Below are 18,612 nucleotides of genomic sequence, written 5' to 3'. Positions count from 1 at the left end.
ATACCAGTAAACAAATACAGATAAAACATGCAACACCTTCTCGCTAATATCACGTCACATTGCCTGCAGTTGGCCACATCAAACTTGAGAACATCAAATGCCCTCAATTCAGTGCCTTTATAAAACTTGCTTCAGAACTGTTGGCAAAAATGCATTTGTGGTTTTAAGTTGATGCATCTACAGGAAGTGATTTGACAGTTTGATTTTAGTTACAGATAGACAAGATACAAAAGAATCTAGGAAATATTTTTATACCATGTGATATGACAGACAAGTCACTTGTGTAAACAAGCAGTGGTTTTTCCCATGTGTGTCACTAGCTTATGTCTGTGGTTCTTCATGCCAAGGAGTTGACACGCATGCCATCCTGTGATGACTGGAGCACTGCAGCAGTGTGCAGGTCTGCGTGCGTGCAAGGACTGCCACATGCCAGGCCTGTAGACTGCATGGGTTTGTGATGTCATGGGGAAAATGTCGGGCCATAGGCCTGTGGGTTTTGAGTGCTGCAGACAACTGGGTCTAAGGGTGGATGGAGTGGGTGGGGTGGGGTTAGAGGGAAGAGATTGGGGTCATGAAGTTAGGCGATAGGCACAGATAGTGCGTGTGGTCAGATACAGTATGGATGATGCAGGGAATAGCTGAATTTGCTTGTGTGTGGCAGCAGAGACGCGGAGACAGTGAAAGAGGAGAAGGATTGATGATGATGTGTGTTAGGTATGTTAAGTGTGTGTAGAGTATCTGTGCATATGGCGTGTTACTTTATGGGGGTCAGGGTGCATCTCTAAATGTGTGTGTGCGCATGCAGAGGTGAGAGGGGCAGTGATTCTGAAGGGTATATGTGTGTTTACTGGATTTTGGGGGATTGTTAGCCTGGGTGTGGTGTGTGTGTATGTGTGTGTGTGTGTGTATATACTGTCAGAACATAAATTTACAGTACAGTGGGCTACACTTGTGTACATATATGTACAGTATCATGTGCTTTTGCGCGGTACAGTTCGTATTTGTGTTCCAATGTGTTCACATTTACATGTTCTTCCCTGCACATCTGGCGTCCCGCGACATGAAGCAAAAAATCCGATTTCACCCAGTGACATGACATGTTGTCCAGTTACAGGCAAGTCTTTGTCTGTGCTGTGTGGCACGCATCTTATATAAGAGACCCTTATTGTTTCATACCAAAGTCCTGCTCAGTGATCCTCCTGATACACAAACAACATTGTGGACCACCTCTCCGTCTCTCCCTCTTTGTCTCTCTTGTCGTGTATGTTCATGTGTACGGTGAATGTTTCATTGTGCACAAAGTCATTGGCACGAACCGGCGCCCACTGCCACAGGATATGCTACCATGCATCTAATCTGGGGCACACTTTATTTCAGTTTTCGCAATCATTCAGTTTCCTGTTTGGTTTGCCATTTTTGCACCTTAAATCTAAAAGTCAAATAATGAAATGAAATAATCAAAATAACGAAATGATGCAAAAATCAATGCAAAATGATCAAAATAAAGAAATAATTTAAAAACAGTTGAAGTTTCATGTTTTTATCTGCCAGGTGCCAGTTGCCTTGAATCTACAGCACCTATTTATACCTTTATGAATGTATCAGTGTTTTAGAGTTTTGTTTCCAGGATCATGTCAATATATAGCACCAGGGTTATTTATAGTCAAACCTGGTGAGGTATTGCATGTTGACCTTAAATCTGGCAGTGTAACAAGTTGAAAATTTGATCCAGGGCAGATGATGTTTCACCCCTGTTGACTTCTTAGAAGAGGATGCATGATACTTGACATGTAGCAGCAACTTTAAACACACATTATGTACCTCAGCTTAGCATTCTCATTTCGGAATGTAGTGCTATAGTACATGGTGCCATTGAAAGGTTTTCTACCTAGAAATTTACTTTTATGTTTTTGATTATTAAATGATGCACTATGGTACAGTTCTGTGATAAAGGTATGTATGTGTTGAATTGCTTTCAGTTGTAGCAAAGCTCATTCCTACAACTTTGACTGCTTAGCCATGTGTGTGACATGGCTTCCAGGCAGTCAGCACCTGCTTATTCGATGATTTGACGTATGTGTCTGACCAGCAGGCACAATTGTGAACTCTTCATCATAATTCCACAGCTGCAATTGCCATCAACTGTGAAAGACATGCTGGAGCCCTGGGCATGTCCAGAGTGACTTGCTATGATGAACTATAAACAAACATGATCACAGTAAACTTGTAACTAAATTAGCTGTGCGTGAGAATCTAATACTGCCTACTACTGTATGTCACACCACACTGGCAACTTAACCTTGAAGTTTGGGAAGATTAATCTTAAACACAGACAGGGAGAAAAGCTTGAGTAAAGAGTGGCCCATTGTTCTTGATCTTTCATTATGGCTTGCAGAGGTCTGGCATGTAGCTTGATAACCACACAGCCCACGTACATTACAAGAGACATACCATGCATGTGCCATGAGAACACCACCCATGTGCTCCACGATGTCACAGATTCTTTCGAAGACACTTATGTTGGCATGATTCTGGAGGTGGAAGCAATGCCATGTGAAACCAGGGGGTAGCTTTCTGTCAGTGTAGGTGTGAGCTTTATATGAGCCAGTGCCTTGTGATTCATTTGACAATTGTTGGGGAGAACAGAGAACTGGCCAGGGGAAGGGAACATATACTGAGGCACATCATAAATCTTCAACTTGTCAGCTCAGTTTGGCTTCTGTTCTCTCAACAGCTGCATGACAGAGATGACAACTGTAATTAAAAAGATGAAAAGGACTAATTATAACATCAGAATTAAAGTTGCCAATGAAACATTTGTGAAATTAAATTAAATCAAGTAAAAATGTGAATGACTAAAACAGCAACTAACTTTTTTGCTGACAAACTTAAATGAATGAGTTAATCTTCTTGTAATAATACTATATACTAATACTTTATTATTTGTTAAGATTACAACTGATAAATCCAATTAATAAATCCATTAATTAGAAACACTGTTTATACCATGCACACAAGATATACGGTGTCTTTAAATGTAAATGACCAAAGTTACAGTGTACTGTTGCTATTACCAACTTCTTTACTTTGACACTTTAGAATATTGCGCCCTCTACAGGTCAAATCAATATACTGCATGGGTTAAGTTCTGAAATAAAATATGAGGGATGGCCGTTTTACAAAGTTCACGCATTTTAAAAATTCATTATATACGTATTTGTCAAGGCACTTAGTACGTAGAACTAATTATTCAAATGCAAGTCTATTTGAAAATCCAAATGCATTTTTGAGAACAAGAAGAAGTTGTAGATAATCAAAATGTGACACTCACGAAACGTAAAGTTTCAACATGTAGCCTGTGGGTATGTTTCTGGCCCTGGCTGTATAGCATGGATTATAACACGGTGTACAGGCTATGGTTTTAATTAGGAGTTCCTTTTTCTCAATTTTAGATTCAACATAAATTGTTGAAAAGACAGTATTGGTATTTATAATTTTTATTGTAGTTTCGAATATCTAATATTTCAGCCTACAACACTGTCTGTACATTTTAATAACAATTTATCCCGGGTGGTAGTGATGCGCCAGCGTTCTCATTTTTGTCTGAAGGTACAGCTGCCTTTGCGATAATGTTTTTTTTTTTTTTTTTTTTTTTTTTTTTTTTCCCAACGTCCTAACAAACCTGTTGCTGATTGGCCCAAATTTAACATCCACATCCTCTGACCAATGAGAACTCCAGAACCTTGTTGGTGCATTAAGGAAGAAAAAACACACAGGGAGAACTGTCCACAACCTGCACAAGAGGATTATTTCAAACCCTTCCATGGCAGTTTGGCTGTAAACACAAGTATGTACGGAAACTATAACGTGCAGTAGTTTTGGCGTTCGTAACGGTCGTGTCGAGAATTCTATCCTAAATGTAGCTAGGGCTTGTGAGCTAGCATTGTAGCTAGCAGTATATTGTTAATGCTTTAACGGCGATAACAGCTGATTTCTTTCACTTGGTAAGTGAAGCCTTGTCAAAGGACCTTGACGGTTTTAAGTATGTAATTTGTTTGTGACTCTCTAGTATTTTGAGGACAGCGGAAAGGCTGTTTTAGAGAAGCTAGTTGACCTTTCAGTGGACGAGCTAGCAGCCTCTATAGCAAAACAGTAATGTGACGACGTGTTGTGTGACCAGTTAGCAATGGTGCAAGGACGGGGGAGCGTCATCAAACCAGGTGAAGCTGATGCGTGTTAACGCACCCCAAAGCCAAACCGACTTTTAATGTTGAGATAAAACTGGTAACTATTTTTGCTATAAATTCCTTTTATGTGTAATTGGTGTTAAATTAGCCTGTTGCAGAGGAGATGGGTGAAAATAGAAAGTGAATATGAAGAAACTGGCTCCAATAATTAAATATGTACAGGCCCCTGAATTGTGTTGGAACAATGTTCGGTTATGCCAATATGATATCGTGACTGATTCCATTTCACAGTACAACAGGAAATCATCAGAGGATTGTCTTTTAAAATAATAGAATCACGTGTGTATAAACACAACTTAGTATTTGTATTTGTATTTGTTTACATTTTCTCTGCGTCTAGTAGTGCCTGAAAACCAAACTGCGTTAGTAATGGAATACATATGCAGGATAAAAAATAATATTTTGTGCATTGTTGCGAGCAAACATAAACAGATAACTGAAATAAAAATTGAGTGAAACAGATTTTGATGCCGTAAGCATTCAACAGCACCACAGTTCTGGCACACATGAGGGGCCTGCCATTTTGTCCTACAAGCTGTAGATGATTGTCAAAATGCACCAAAAATGTATCTTTTTACATTTTTTTTTCATAAGGAACGGTACTGACAGGCAACTATTTTAAAAACTGAGAATGATTAAGGTGTTTTGTCAGGTGTGTGAATGTGTGGAGTCAGTGGAGCAGGTGGTGTTAAGTATACCAGGGTAAATGAGGTAATCATAAGGGACTGCTTAGCTGTATTATGGAACTGTATTCACTGTTGGCAACTGGTAATTAAAAGGAAAACACTTTCTGTATTAACTCAGTTAGCAGTGCTAGAGAGAGTGGGTTCATTAGGTTATGCTGCATTTGCTGGTTCATAATATAACCTTGATATGCTTGAGAGACATTAGCATAAGTTAACAAGGCAGGACTGAAGGCTTATTCAGTAGCTAAATGACCAAAGAGATAAAGTACACTGTGCTTAACTACTCCCACACCACAGCCGCTTCTCACATCATCCAGTTTGGTCACGTTATATAGTTTTATTAATTTTTTTTTTCATGTGTGCTTTGCTGTTTTCTCTCTTCCTCCAGCAAAAGACAAGACCCTCAGTGTTCATTTGTCAAACAAAATATGCCTTTTACTCTGCACTGACCACTAAAATGGTAAGATGGTGTGATAAGAATGCTACAGATTACTGTAATTTAATGTTGACTCACTGTTGTTTTTTCCAGTAAATGTTTTGGATCCAGAGTCTCTTCACGGTTGAATTTACGTAGCTTTTAGATATTACAGATAAGGAATGGCCTGCTCTACAGTAATGCTTAGGACTGATGCAATATGCCCAAACAAAGTACAAAGTACAGACCAAGATTATGAAAAAAATATCATTGTGGTATGATATTAGAATTTCATTATCATCTGTAGAATATAATACTGTTATAGTACTATTGTAATACAATAGTCTTTTGAGAGTTGCATCGGGTGTTGGAAATAAAAATCATGATCATATCTAAATAAAAATACAAGAATTACTATTATTGCTATTATTAGTAATAATTAATTTTAGGCAGCACCTTTTAATGAATGCATTGCAGCTTTATCCATAATAAATTGTATAATAATAAATTGATGAATAAAACAACTTAAGTAGCAGTTTAACTAGTTTTGAACAACAAGATTTGTACTGTAGTGTAAAGTTTAAATGATTAGACTGATTAGAAGTGTTTATGATGGACATTTAAGTCAATTTGTTGGCATTCTTAAATGGCACTTCAGCTATATAACGTGTTGGTTTGCTAAACTGCAATATCTTCTTCATCAATTCAACAGGTATAACAACTGTCAAGAGTCCTGTGTGAGAAACTTCCTTCAGAGAACTGGATAAAACCTCCACCGAAGATGGAGAACTCTCCTCACTTGTACTTTTCTGAAATTGGAGACAATGAGGATGTAGAAGAGGAGGGGGAGGATCAGGAGGAGGAGGAGGAGGAGGAGGAGGAGGAGAAGGAGGCGATTCATCAAGAGGAAACTAACATGGAGCCAGACACAATCAAGTCTCTAGACCCAGATCTTCACACACATCCCAAGCAGGTTACTGAGAAAGTTGGGGACTCTTTCCCCTGCCAGCACTGTGAGAGATGTTTTACCAGCAAACAAGGCTTGGAGCGTCACATGCACATCCATGCTTTTGCAAACAATGAGACACATGCATACAAAAGCAATAAGAGCAACATGTCTCTTGGTTCAAATCTAGGTCAGCTGCAGCATGAGAAGACTCTGGATTCAGTAGGTTCAGTCATGCAACCTTGTACTTCATCCCCCACTAACTCTAATACTTCAGTTTTGTCAGATGAAGACCACATTGCTCAGCCAGACAAACAAGGAGTATTAGATGGCCATCATGCTTGCAAGTACTGTGAAAAGATATTCACGACGTATACCAGCAAGCGACGACATGAGCGCAGGAGTCACGAGCAGGACCTGCACACACATGTGGAGAAAACCCAGCTGCCACAGGAGGAAAGTCTTCAAACGATCCCCAGTGAAACGTCTCAACAGGAAACACAGCTTGGTGACGACACAGCACCTGCAGCTCCTCTGAAAAATGATGGGGAACACACAGAACAATACATGCTGGATGTCTCTAGCAATATTTCAGAGAATCTCAGCTTTTACATTGATGGAAAAATAGTGTCAACAAGTACTGTGAGTAGCTGTGAAGCAGCTGAGGTTCATTCAGGGTCCTCAACACTTGTTGGACTTGATGCCCTGATTCTAGACCCAGCCCAAATCAGCCAGGTTTTAAATACTGATTCAGTTACAGGCAAAGAGATACCCGGTCAACCACTGGCTAAGAGAAGAACAGCTACACCACCTCTTTTACCACAAATTAAAACTGAACTGGAGTCTGAGGTGGTGGTGTCCTCTTCCTCATCATCACTCGTATCTTCTTTAATTGAGAATATACTTCCTCAGAATACAGAGTCCACAGTTGTGCAGAAGGAAAGAACTGTGTTTCTGTCTCCTAAGCTGAAGCAGCTCCTGGAGAAGCAGGATGGCCTTAAACCTACACTTGCCCTGATCACAGATGGCCAGAAGCCTTGTTCACCTGTCTCTCTCTCTGTCCTGCCCACTGGAACAGGAAGATTTAAAAGAAGAACTGGATCTCCAACTAGCTCTCCACAGCAAAACCCAACATCCCATGAGGAAACGCTAATGCCAGATACAGGAAATTTTGATGCTTTAGGTACAGGACACATGGAGACCCAGCAGACCTCACCTGTGCACCTAACAGTCAGCGAGAAGGATGACACAGCACCATCTGTAGAGGAGCCAGCTGTGAAGCCTGTCTTGACAGAGAGCTGGCCCCCCATGACTGGCGGTAATTCCTGTAACCAGCAACCACTGGATCTCTCTAATACAGTCAAAAGAAATGAAGATGTAGCTTTAGCTGATGCTGTGCTGGATTTGAGTTTGCAAAAGAAGAGCCTTGGTGAATCAGAACTGACATTTAGTTTAGTTTCACAGGCAGTTTTGAAAGAAGGAAAACCAAATACACGCATGGCGGAAAAAGCCTTAATGAATGTTGGAGAGCAAAATGTAAACCTGGGGAATCCTGAGACTCCCCTAGTCACAGATTTTACCATAGTCACAGGTTCTGATGTGGTGACCCCAGTGGAACCTGTAGCAGAAAGTCTTGTTTATGGACTTGCCCTACCCCCCAATTCTCTGACTCCATCATCCGCCTCCCTCACCCCTGTTACCTTGCAGCCAGCTTCACCGTGCACTATAGCATTTGCCTCCCCAGCCTCACACACCGTGCTCCCTGCTGCTCCTTCATTAATCACAGTTTTGGCACCACCACCACCCATTTCTAACCCCTCAAGTCAACCAATCCAGGTATTAGCCCCAAATATATCTCCTGAGTCCTTGGTAATCTGCACAGAAAATGCATTAAATTCTTCAGAGTGTGATTTAACTACTGCATTTGCCGCTACAAATTCTGCAAACCTTGTCACTCTCTCCCAGCCCCTTGACCCAACTTTAAATCTACCCAGCCACATGTTTCTCACTGATCAGATCGCTCTCAATCCACCTATTGTTGACTCCACTCCTGTGTCAGAAGTGCCATTCACACCTACTGTAACTTTAAATGACTCTCTCATCAACTCTTATAACATTACCAGCAACACAGTGTTGATAGAGTGCACAATAGCTCTTGAAGCCCCAGGGAGTGTAGTCCCTGCTGCAATTACCTTACAAGAAAACACTGCTGAGGCTCCAGTACCTACACAGATGGTTGTTAATCACATAGAACAGCAACAGATTGTATCAGTGCCCAACCCTCAGACTGCGGACCCAACTATTCTTGTGTCCTCCATCGAAGAATCAGTAACTCTGTCCACCACTGCCTCAGTGGTGTCTGATTGTCCTTCTGTGGGTGAATTGAGTGCCGACCCAGAGCCTGCTGTGAATGCAGAGCCACCAACCACAAAAGAGGAGGAAGTTGACACTACTGTTACCTTACCTGAAATACCATCTAAAATCTCACCCCCTTCTGAGAAAGCTGAAGAGGATGAATCCTCCAATAACACACCAAGTGATGCACAACAGCAAACTTTCACCAAGAATTTCATCTGCAATGTGTGTGATAAGCTTTTCCATTCAATGAAAGAACTAAGCCATCATGTAGGTGACCATGCTGATGAATGGCCCTACAAATGTGAATTCTGCGTGCTGCTCTTCGGCAAGCCCTCTGCTTTGCTTGACCATCGATCGAGCCTCCACTGGTGTTGGCAAGACTTACGTTTGCAGTGCATGCACAAAAGAATTTGTCTACCTTTGTAATTTGAAACAGCATCAGGAGGAATTACATCCTGGCCAGCAGTGTACATACACAGAAGAGGAAAAGGGAAAACTGAGACCTCAGAATTACAACAACTCAACAAAGGTCAGCACTGAACCTTTAGTGCCTGATGCTCCAGAGGAGCCCAAGAAGCAGGTGAAAAAGGAGGAAGGTGAAGTGGATGTAGCTGCTGAGGAGCTGTTTACGACAATAAAAATCATGGCCTCAGATGGAGGTAAAATCAAAGGGCCCGATGTTCGTCTTGGCATTAATCAACACTACCCCAGCTTCAAGCCTCCTCCATTTCCTTACCATAACCGATCACCGGCAGCCTCACTGGCTTCAGCCACAAACTTCACCACCCACAACATCCCACAAACGTTTAGTACTGCTATTCGGTGCACCAAGTGTGGAAAGAGCTTTGATAACATGCCAGAGCTACACAAACACATCCTGGCTTGTGCAAATGCCAGCGATAAAAGGCGATATACGCCCAAAAAGAATCCTATACCTCTACGTCACTTTGCAAAAACTCAGAATGGAGTGCTGTCGACTACCAATTCCACTAATGGACTAAATGCTTCAAACAGAGCCAGCCAGTCAAACAGGTCCAAGCATAACCAAGAATCACCAGTAAAGATGAAATTCAAAGTACTGAACAAAAGGAAGAAAAAGTTGGTTCAAAGGGTTATGCCGCAGAGGAACAAGTCAGTCACTTCATCAAAAGTCTCATCTGCACAGGTGGGTGAGCAGCAGGAGATATTCGTCTGCCCACACTGCAGCAGGGAGTTCACAATGCGTCGCAGCAGAACCAAACACATGGCCGTGTGTCCCAAGAAACCTAAAGAGGTGAAGAAAAGGAAAGAGGGAGGAATCTCTGTGACAAAGGAAAATGATGGACACCTGCGTAGAGGGGTTTCTCATGTTGAAGAGAAACAGAAACAGGCCTCACCTCAGCATAAAACAAGATTCCAGACATCTGGCCCCACTAAGAGACCTGCCATCCTGCCAGTGCAGACTGTCTTTTCAAACAAAAGAAGTAAAATAATCATAAAAGAGAGCACGCAGCCAAAACAAGAGACCCCAACTCTGAATGAACTTCCCATTGTTCGCACTTTTAACCCCTCCATGCGCCAGTATAGCAGAGTGCAGCATAGTGTCAAGGGAATTCCCATTAAAATTACTATAGTGAAACCACAACAGATTGCACCACAGAAGGATGAGATGCCTCCCACCCAGAGCCAAGAAGAAGCAACTGGAGGCGTCACCAGCAGCTCTGAGCAGAGCACTACAGCTTGAAGACTACCCCCACACCCACCAGAGGATCGGCAGGTAGCTGAAACACATTGAACTGTGAAATGATTAAAATAACCAAGTTATGTGTTTACAAAAAAGACAAGTAAATATAGTCACTGAAAACTTGGAAGAGGTATGCACAGTAATTACACATTTGTAAGATAGGTAAGAAAGAAAGAGGTAAAAGCTGCATCCACAAAAATCAAGCATCTTAAGAGGTTTATAATTGTACAATGAAAATTTTGGACTCAAAGTATAACTGTATTTCTTAAGTAACTAAACATGTAACATTCTGATAATTTCAGTAATTTGCTTATATAAAACTTATTCATAAATACTTGCTCCTAAGATGATCAGTAACATTCAGAAACACAATTGTTTCCTGAAGTAAGACTACTGATCTCAAACTACATTACAAATGGGACTGGTTTAAATGTTTTTGTGGAAAGATCACTATAGTTGTTATTAGTTTTTGTGGTACTTTTATTGTAGTACAGTTTGTATTTTGTATACATTTTCTGATGCTATGTGTATTTGTATAAGGTCCCTCCCAGGCAAACTAGTTTAGGCTTAGTGGTCAATGCTATGTACGTATCCCTAAAAAGATAAACATTAAAAAACCTTAAAGGTCAAGTATAAATACAACCCTAATGCATAAGACTAATTATGTTGTGTTTGTCACTTTCAGGACTCTGCTGTATGGAGCTCCTCATACATCTTCAGTCATACTAAAGGGAGATAACTGCTAATCACACTGTAAGCCGCATAGATTGCATTATACTGTACAATAACAATGACTGAATTCAGTTGGGATGAACAGACGTCTAAGGATACTGCAGTGAGTGGATGTGTTTAACTATTTGAATGCTTTTGTAGTAGTTTGGAGATTTGTAGATTTCTCCTTTGTTTCGTAAACTTCGTCAACAGCTTGGATTTGCACTTTGAAGTTAATCTGACTGCTTCATGTCACATGTCACAAATATGGGTTATTTAGAGAGGATGGCAGGTGGCAATCATTTTCAGCATGCATTTGCACTTTTTCTTATCTGTTGTCTGTGGCCTTTTGGTTTAAACTCTTACTGCATGCTGTGAGCTTGTACTACAGCTACATTAATTTATGATGGATTATGTTGACGCAGTTAGGCCTTAATGAATCTAGTGTTGCTCTGTTGGTCTGACAACAATAACCAGTATAATTACACAGAAGACACATTAAGATTGTTTCTAAACACGAGACTGAATCACAGAACAAGAACACGCTTTATAGTACAGTTTAACATTGGCCACAAGCTACCTGTTTAAATTCTTGTTAAGGATATCAGCACTGTTGATTATTATTAAGGAAGTCAGTGTTTTCATTATTGGTGTGAATGTAACATTTAGTAGATTTTGTTGCTATATAGCCTTTTCAAATTGAAACTGTGTATTATCTGTTCAGCCCAGTTGCTATGTATTTGTATGAAAGATTAGAAAATAATGCTGTTATTGTGCCATCAAATGTGTATGACTAAATGTGGCATAAAAGTGAAGAGTAAACATTTCAGTGTACTTCAGTGTTTCCCACATGAAGAATTTATTTTGGTGGTCCAACCAAATACGTTCACCCTCATTTAAACTGATTTATTTGTACATTTGTCCCTTTAAAAGTCTGTGTGGAAGCAGCAAAAAATTTAGATCACTGTTATGAAGAATGCTTTGATGTGCAGTTACATGTCCAAAAAAAAAAGAAGAAAAAAAAACCTCCCTAAAGAACATTAGCTTGTGAATGCAATGCAATGCTACTTTCATATACTAATCTCATAATTTAGATTTTGATGCTCACAGGCCACCACAAAAAAATTCTCAACTTTTAGGAAACACTGCTATTTGATCTATTTACACTGCTAATCCCAAACAGAAGTACTATAATATTCTATACTGCTTGAATGCGTCATCGCTACTTTGACAAAAAGAAGTGTTTCATTCTGAACTGCACCGACACAGCTAACGACAGCGCTTGGCTTCACTGCATTTCTTCTGAAATATTTACAGTAGTCCACTTTGCTTTTAGGCTTTATTTTGCCTCTCTTCTACAAATCCCTGTCAAAACATGATTTTTTGTGGGTTTTTTCCCTTGTTCAATGACTAGAAATAGTCATATTAGAAGTACAGTCTGTTTAGGTCTTTGTCACCTGTAGCATACATGCACTTCATCATTGCTTATAATCTGTGAGTTGTCAACAGTTTATTGTGTGAAGTGTGTATAATGAATTCCAACATGTATAAATATAAAATGGAAATGTTAGAGCAATTATGGGGTTGTTTTTGCTGAAGCCCTGTAGAGACATTATATGAAAATATTTGTGGCAAGTTGTCACTAATCTCAAAGAATGAGTGTAACACATTGTATCTCCTTAATTTCGATTTTTATAAGCTACTAGTTTGAAGATGCAATGTTATACAGGGTAGTTATTTCATTATGATTGAACTGAGTTATATTAATTTGGGCAAACTAAAACTTGACAATTGTCTGTATCTGAAAGAGTAATGGTACATCTATTTTACATTTTTGCCTTTTAAACCCTTGCTGGTAATATTTCTTTGATTCAGACTGTAATGTGTTTGATGTACAGGATGGTTTGGGAGACTGTTATTTAACTGTGAAAAGTGCTTGTAGCATTTCGAAGTGTAAATTGAGTCATGTATATTTATTAATAATTTAAAATCACGTTATCAATCTTTGAACGGTTACTCTGTATGATTTGCACTAAAGTTTTTTCAAGCGAGTGTTCAAAAATAAATGGAGAATGTTAAGGTTATATGTGAAGTTTGTGTCGAGCTGTCTTTAGTAAACAAATCAAGCTCATCACAGTATCGGAGGAATATGAATTAATAAATGGATTTGATTTTGGCAAATGACACCATGATATCATGCACTGTTATTTTACTGTGTTAACCTGAGACCTGTATTACATTTAGGTTGCTGCAGTATGTGGCTGACTGCAATGTCCTAAGATGGCCAGGTGGTGGCACACTTTCCTTACATACACCCTTAGATCTGTGGATTCAGTACAGAGGGGATTTTGTGCTGCCACTGCATCTCTTCTGCACTCCCACATTCTGTTTGAAAAATCCATTTACATTCACATGTATATATGCTACTTTTAAAGCATTTCTCTCCACCACCAGTATTTTAACATTTGAAATCTGGATGCCCAAAAAGTCTACGCAAGGGTATCCAGAACCACCAGCTTATTACCTGTTTTATAAGTGAAGGCAACTGGACTTACTTGAGGTTTTCAAAGACAGTGACACAAAGAGATATTTTCAGGAACTTCAAACAGGTCCAGTTGCCTTCGCATTGCACTTAGAAATACCATTACTTTGGTGACTGAGAATCTTCAGACAGCCTGTGACCTGTTTTGCCAAGAAAGTGGTGAATAATATAGAGTGGCAGTTTGACATTAACATTTATCTGTCATAAATTTTAAAATCATTATTTGGCATCTACAATACAATTAAGTGTGACATCTTTTACATACTTCCTCTGTGTATGTCAGTATAAGGGATAAATAAGGTTACGCAACTAACAAACACACAAAAGGCAGTGAAAGTGGTGGGTTGGTTGAGTGGTGGGTTGGTTCTAATATAACAATTGCAGCAACAGAATACTAATCCTTTTCCAAGTCAACAGCAGCTTAAATGATCACACAGTTGCTTACTAAAGCTTAAAGTCATAGATCGCAGTGTTGTGCTCATGTGATATTTCATGTGTTTTTGTTTTTTTTTTTGTTTTTTTTGTTAGTTTTAATTCAGTTGTGCTTTTCTCTTTTTGGTGTCTTTGCATTGCATTCCCTGACCTTGGCCACTTGTAAATCTCAACTGTAAGTTGGTTAACATTAACCAGGATCCAGTGTTTGTTCCTCATGTAACATTAGCCATTGTTGTGTAATCACATACTGGGGCTAAATTAAGACATTTGATGAGTCAAGTGATGAATGCGAGTGACAAAAATATAACATAATGCTAAAAATGGCAAGAATTTCTTAAGTTGTAGTTTCTTAAATTGCTCTAGTCTTCAATCAGCTGACTCATAAGTGCTCCAGCAACAGCAGGAGCATCTTTATAGACCAAGAGTCCACCAAAAAGCTAATTTGCACAAGTTCAGTTTTGAAGGGGAAAGTCTAATTAGCAGAGTTATCAGTGGGTGAAGGAGTATCTGAAAGAGTAGCAAATACTGAGTAAACAGTGACAGCAGGGAAGCAGAGTTTGCTGGTAAGGGGCACTAAGTTTGATTTTAAATTAAAGAAGAATCTGTCACAGAGGGACTGAACTCAGGTTGTCCTTTCTGCAAGTGGAAAGTACCAACCTCTGAGCTGCTCAGGGAAACTGTTCTGTACAATCCCAAAGTCTGACAAAAAGTCCAGTCTATCAAACCCTGAACACCTGTCTGCAGTGACTGCATTTCCTATACAAAATACGTGTGCAGCATGTTTACATTTGGGAAAGTGCCAGAGTGCATGTGCAGGTTAATAAGACTTCAGTTAGAGCAGCAGTACATAGAGGAGTAACCATGTGTTGGCAATCATTGGCTAAGACTGCAAGATTATAACTCCTATAGAGCTTACATGTTGACAACGTAAAGAATATTTTTTGATAGAAGATCATTAAAGGATCGTGGAGAAACAAACTTTGGTTAAGTGTTGATAACCCTCTGGGCTTTATTACTGTATCTTTAAGATGCTCTGTTACTGTAGATGATGATAATGAAGCACAAACTCAGGTTGAATTTATTTTTTTACATTTTTTTATGAGACAAAAATATTAAAAATCAACAATCATGCAGCACCTGAAAGACGCATTTTAAGTCGATGTATGGAGAGGTTTTTTTTTAAGAAATAGTGTTATGTTGTGGAAAATATGCTTAATCACTCCTTTCTGAGAGTGAGATAATGATTGTTGTTAGCATTAACTACGGAGGTCTGGTTAGCCAAGCTTAGCATAAAGACTGAAAGCAGGGAAGAAGGTTGATTTATTTAAACATTACACAATATATCTCATTTGGTTAACCTGCAACCTACATAGAAAATGTAAAAACAACTGTGGAAAGTTACATGCTGAACTTTTGGGACAACAAATAATCGGGCAAAATGACTTTGCAGAGATTCTCGAAGTTTTGTCAGTAAGATTGGCAGGTTTGGCATTATGCCTGTACAGAGGCCAAACTCAAAACCAGGTTAACAGACATTATCTGGCAACAGTCACTGCAGCCAGAGATGGTGCACTAATTTGTCTTAAAAATACCTTGTGGACTTTTCTTGTAAACAAATTTCTGTTTACATTCACTGCATATGTATTGTCTATATGTTGTGTGACAGACCTGAGTGACAGTACTTATATGGTACAGTATAGAAATGAACATTTTTTTACCCAGATAAGGACATGTTTGAATGGCAGAAGCTTTGACAGGCCACTTCTCCACATTTACAGTTAATATGGCAGTTGACTCTTAATTTTGCAGACCTGCTAAATTAATCCTTACCCACAGAATGGCAACGGCTCCTCTGGCCTGTGTCAGCACACTCTCTCAATCACACATTAACAGACAAAAAGTAATCTCTGCCTAAGTTTAATTGTTCATCAACATGCAGCGCAGTGGGCATGAATTTAATTGGAGTTTTGGCAGTTATAGGGAATTTTATTTGATACAGGCAAATAACCTGAGGGTCCAGGGAAAAGATCTTTTTTATAATGTTTCTTCAATATTATGAGAATGTATTAGAAATAGTAGCAATGGCATTCATCTGTCTGTGACATTGACATATCACTGTAATCCTCCCCATCCCCTTGTGTCATGACTAGAGCCAACACAGTAATAAAATGCAGATGCACAGGACTCAGCAGCTGCAGGTGAAGCGAGCTTGTTCAGTCTGCTGTGTGTTATTACGTAAAGGCTTGTGGGTTTGTTCTCCCTCTGGTGGAGCTTATATTTTCACTGTTACTGCTTTTGTGACAAATCAACACAAGTGGTTTGGATTTTTTTTTTATTATGCATGTGCAACTGCTTCTGCTCAAACTCAACAGTAAGCTTTAGAGAACATGTTGCAACATGCTTTATAAATGTACTGAAGAAAACCAGAAACTATCAGATACTGTATTCTCCTAGGATTCATTTACAGGTGTACATAAAAGGCATTTGACGCACCTGATGTTCTTTCAGCAATTATGATTTATTTATTTATTTTTTACATCCTCTGGGAACAAATGATAAACATCCAGGTGCTTTAAGCAGCAGTGCCCGGTAGATAAGTTTTAGTTAGGAGTTTTGCCAGTGTACCTATAGCGACAAACACAGAACCCTGAGGTACAGGATCTCCCAGAGCTCACAAGCTCAGCAATAACTTCAAACCGCAAGGCTGCATTTGTATGCTCAACGCAGCTTAGATTCTTAGCCCACGGCCACGTTGAAATCTCAAAGGAAGTCATGATGAGGAGTGAGGACATGTGGTCGGAGATGATCGAAAAACAAAAACATCCATCCCAGAAGTCTGAGGAGAAACCTTTGATCTCCTTCTCGTTAATTTCATCATCCTTATTGAAAGTTTGATGAACAATATTAATACTGAACTGAAAGCTGTAACACAGTGTGAGATGAACTGTATTTTTATTTTTCCTCCTAGGTGAGTTGGAGGTCTGTCCTGTGTCTGTTTTGTCAAGAGGTAAAAAGAAAGAAAGAAAGAAAAAAGACCAGTGGAGTTTGAATGATGCATTGTGTTATCTGGAGATAGGGGATTTAGTTTGCATACAGGTGAACAGTGCATGAGATGAAGACGGGGATCTGTCAGGATCACAGTGTCTCATGTTTAGACAGAGGAGAGGAGTCACACCACCTCTGGCGCTGCTTGTTCTGGCTGACGTGACAGTGATGTGATGTTTTCAGAGGCAAAATTGTTTGGATGTCACTGTGCATAATGAACTCTTTACTTAATTGAACATCAATCGTCTTCTTAGTTGACCCCTCTTTTGTATTTTCTTTTTTTTTTTTGGTGTAGTTAGAAACCATTTTGAAAAGCACACTCCTAGAGTCTCAATAGCAGTTATCTAGTTAAAAAAAAACTCAAATATTTAAGTATTGTAGGCTCGGCGAGATCCTAATACAGCTAATTTGCTGCCTCCGACAACTTATGTAAGACTGAGTTCAAAGCAAAGACGAACCCGTCTCTGGCATTATAAAGGTAACCCACCCCCTCCAAGCAGCACTGGGTGGAAACAATAATACGAACAGGATATAAGGATAAAGCACTTTTGTACAATTCTCCTCTTCCCCTTCTGCATGCTGTTCATGTGGAAGCGGAACAGACATGGTAATGAGGACATTAATAAAGGATGCAGATCCATTTTTAATGATCCACTGGCCCCTTTAGTTTGAAACTGATTTTTTCGTGTCCACCGTTGAGTTTTCTGCTTCTGAATCCCTGTTTTGCTTTGAGAGGGACTCGTGAATGTGCTATTTTTTGCCTGCACAAGCAAAGTGCTGCATAAAACCTGCATACACCTGACTGTTTGTTTGTTTGTGTGTGTGTGTGTGTGTGTGTGTGAGCAAGAGATAGAGTGATGCAGGATCAGTCTTCTCTGTCTATATTTGGAAGATTATCCTCATGTAGCAGAGTAAAGGGGGGCGGGTGGGTGGGGGTGAGAGGGAGAGTTAGAAAGAAAGAAATAACTTAAACTTTATTATCGTGAAGGAAGTTTGAATTGGATCTGGGCATTAAACTCTAACAGTACATCAAAGAGAAGAGAAGAAAATGAAGAAGTAGTAATGGTAGAGGCAAATAAAAATTACACAGACAGAATGTAAATGGAGAAAGATCCCATTCTATCTCTCCCTGCAGCTGGTCATCAATGTCATGACTGGTTGCGTCTTTTCATTTTCAGTTGTCCTGTATGTCAGTGTTCAGCTCGTTTTTGATTTGTCTGTGATGTCCAAGCTCCCATCTAACGCCTGACAGTGGATGAACAGATCACAATATATATCAGAGTATGCCTGTATTTGCTTGCAGCTCATATTCAACAGCAGCCTGACAGACAGATGTTATCATACTTATCAGTTGTGTCTTGTCAATTTCCCAACATCTATGCCTGTCAACTCACTATAGCTGATTGGATTAAAAAAACGAGGGAGATAAAAGAGAAAGGGGAAATCATAGCCCACAACTACAAGCAGCAACAGCAGCTACAGTATGGTGTTAGAAGTGGCTGTA

At 39.6% G+C, this 18,612-nt stretch overlaps 1 protein-coding gene across 1 annotated transcript; it reads left to right on the top strand.

Annotated features, from left to right (window-relative positions):
* Positions 1-3,857: 3,857 nt before the first annotated feature.
* prdm2a (PR domain containing 2, with ZNF domain a) lies at positions 3,858-13,272 on the top strand. The gene is given in 5 exon segments (XM_051071157.1): positions 3,858-4,004; positions 5,322-5,393; positions 6,061-9,018; positions 9,020-10,408; positions 11,061-13,272. Coding segments are annotated over 2 exon segments (4,245 nt in total). The 5' UTR covers positions 3,858-4,004; positions 5,322-5,393; positions 6,061-6,129; the 3' UTR covers positions 10,376-10,408; positions 11,061-13,272.
* The last annotated feature ends 5,340 nt before the right edge of the window (positions 13,273-18,612 follow it).

Source organism: Lates calcarifer, linkage group LG6, assembly GCF_001640805.2.
Source record: "Lates calcarifer isolate ASB-BC8 linkage group LG6, TLL_Latcal_v3, whole genome shotgun sequence".
NCBI lineage: Eukaryota > Metazoa > Chordata > Actinopteri > Centropomidae > Lates > Lates calcarifer.
Note: the sequence above shows the minus strand (reverse complement) of the source record. Positions and strands in the feature narration are given on the sequence as shown.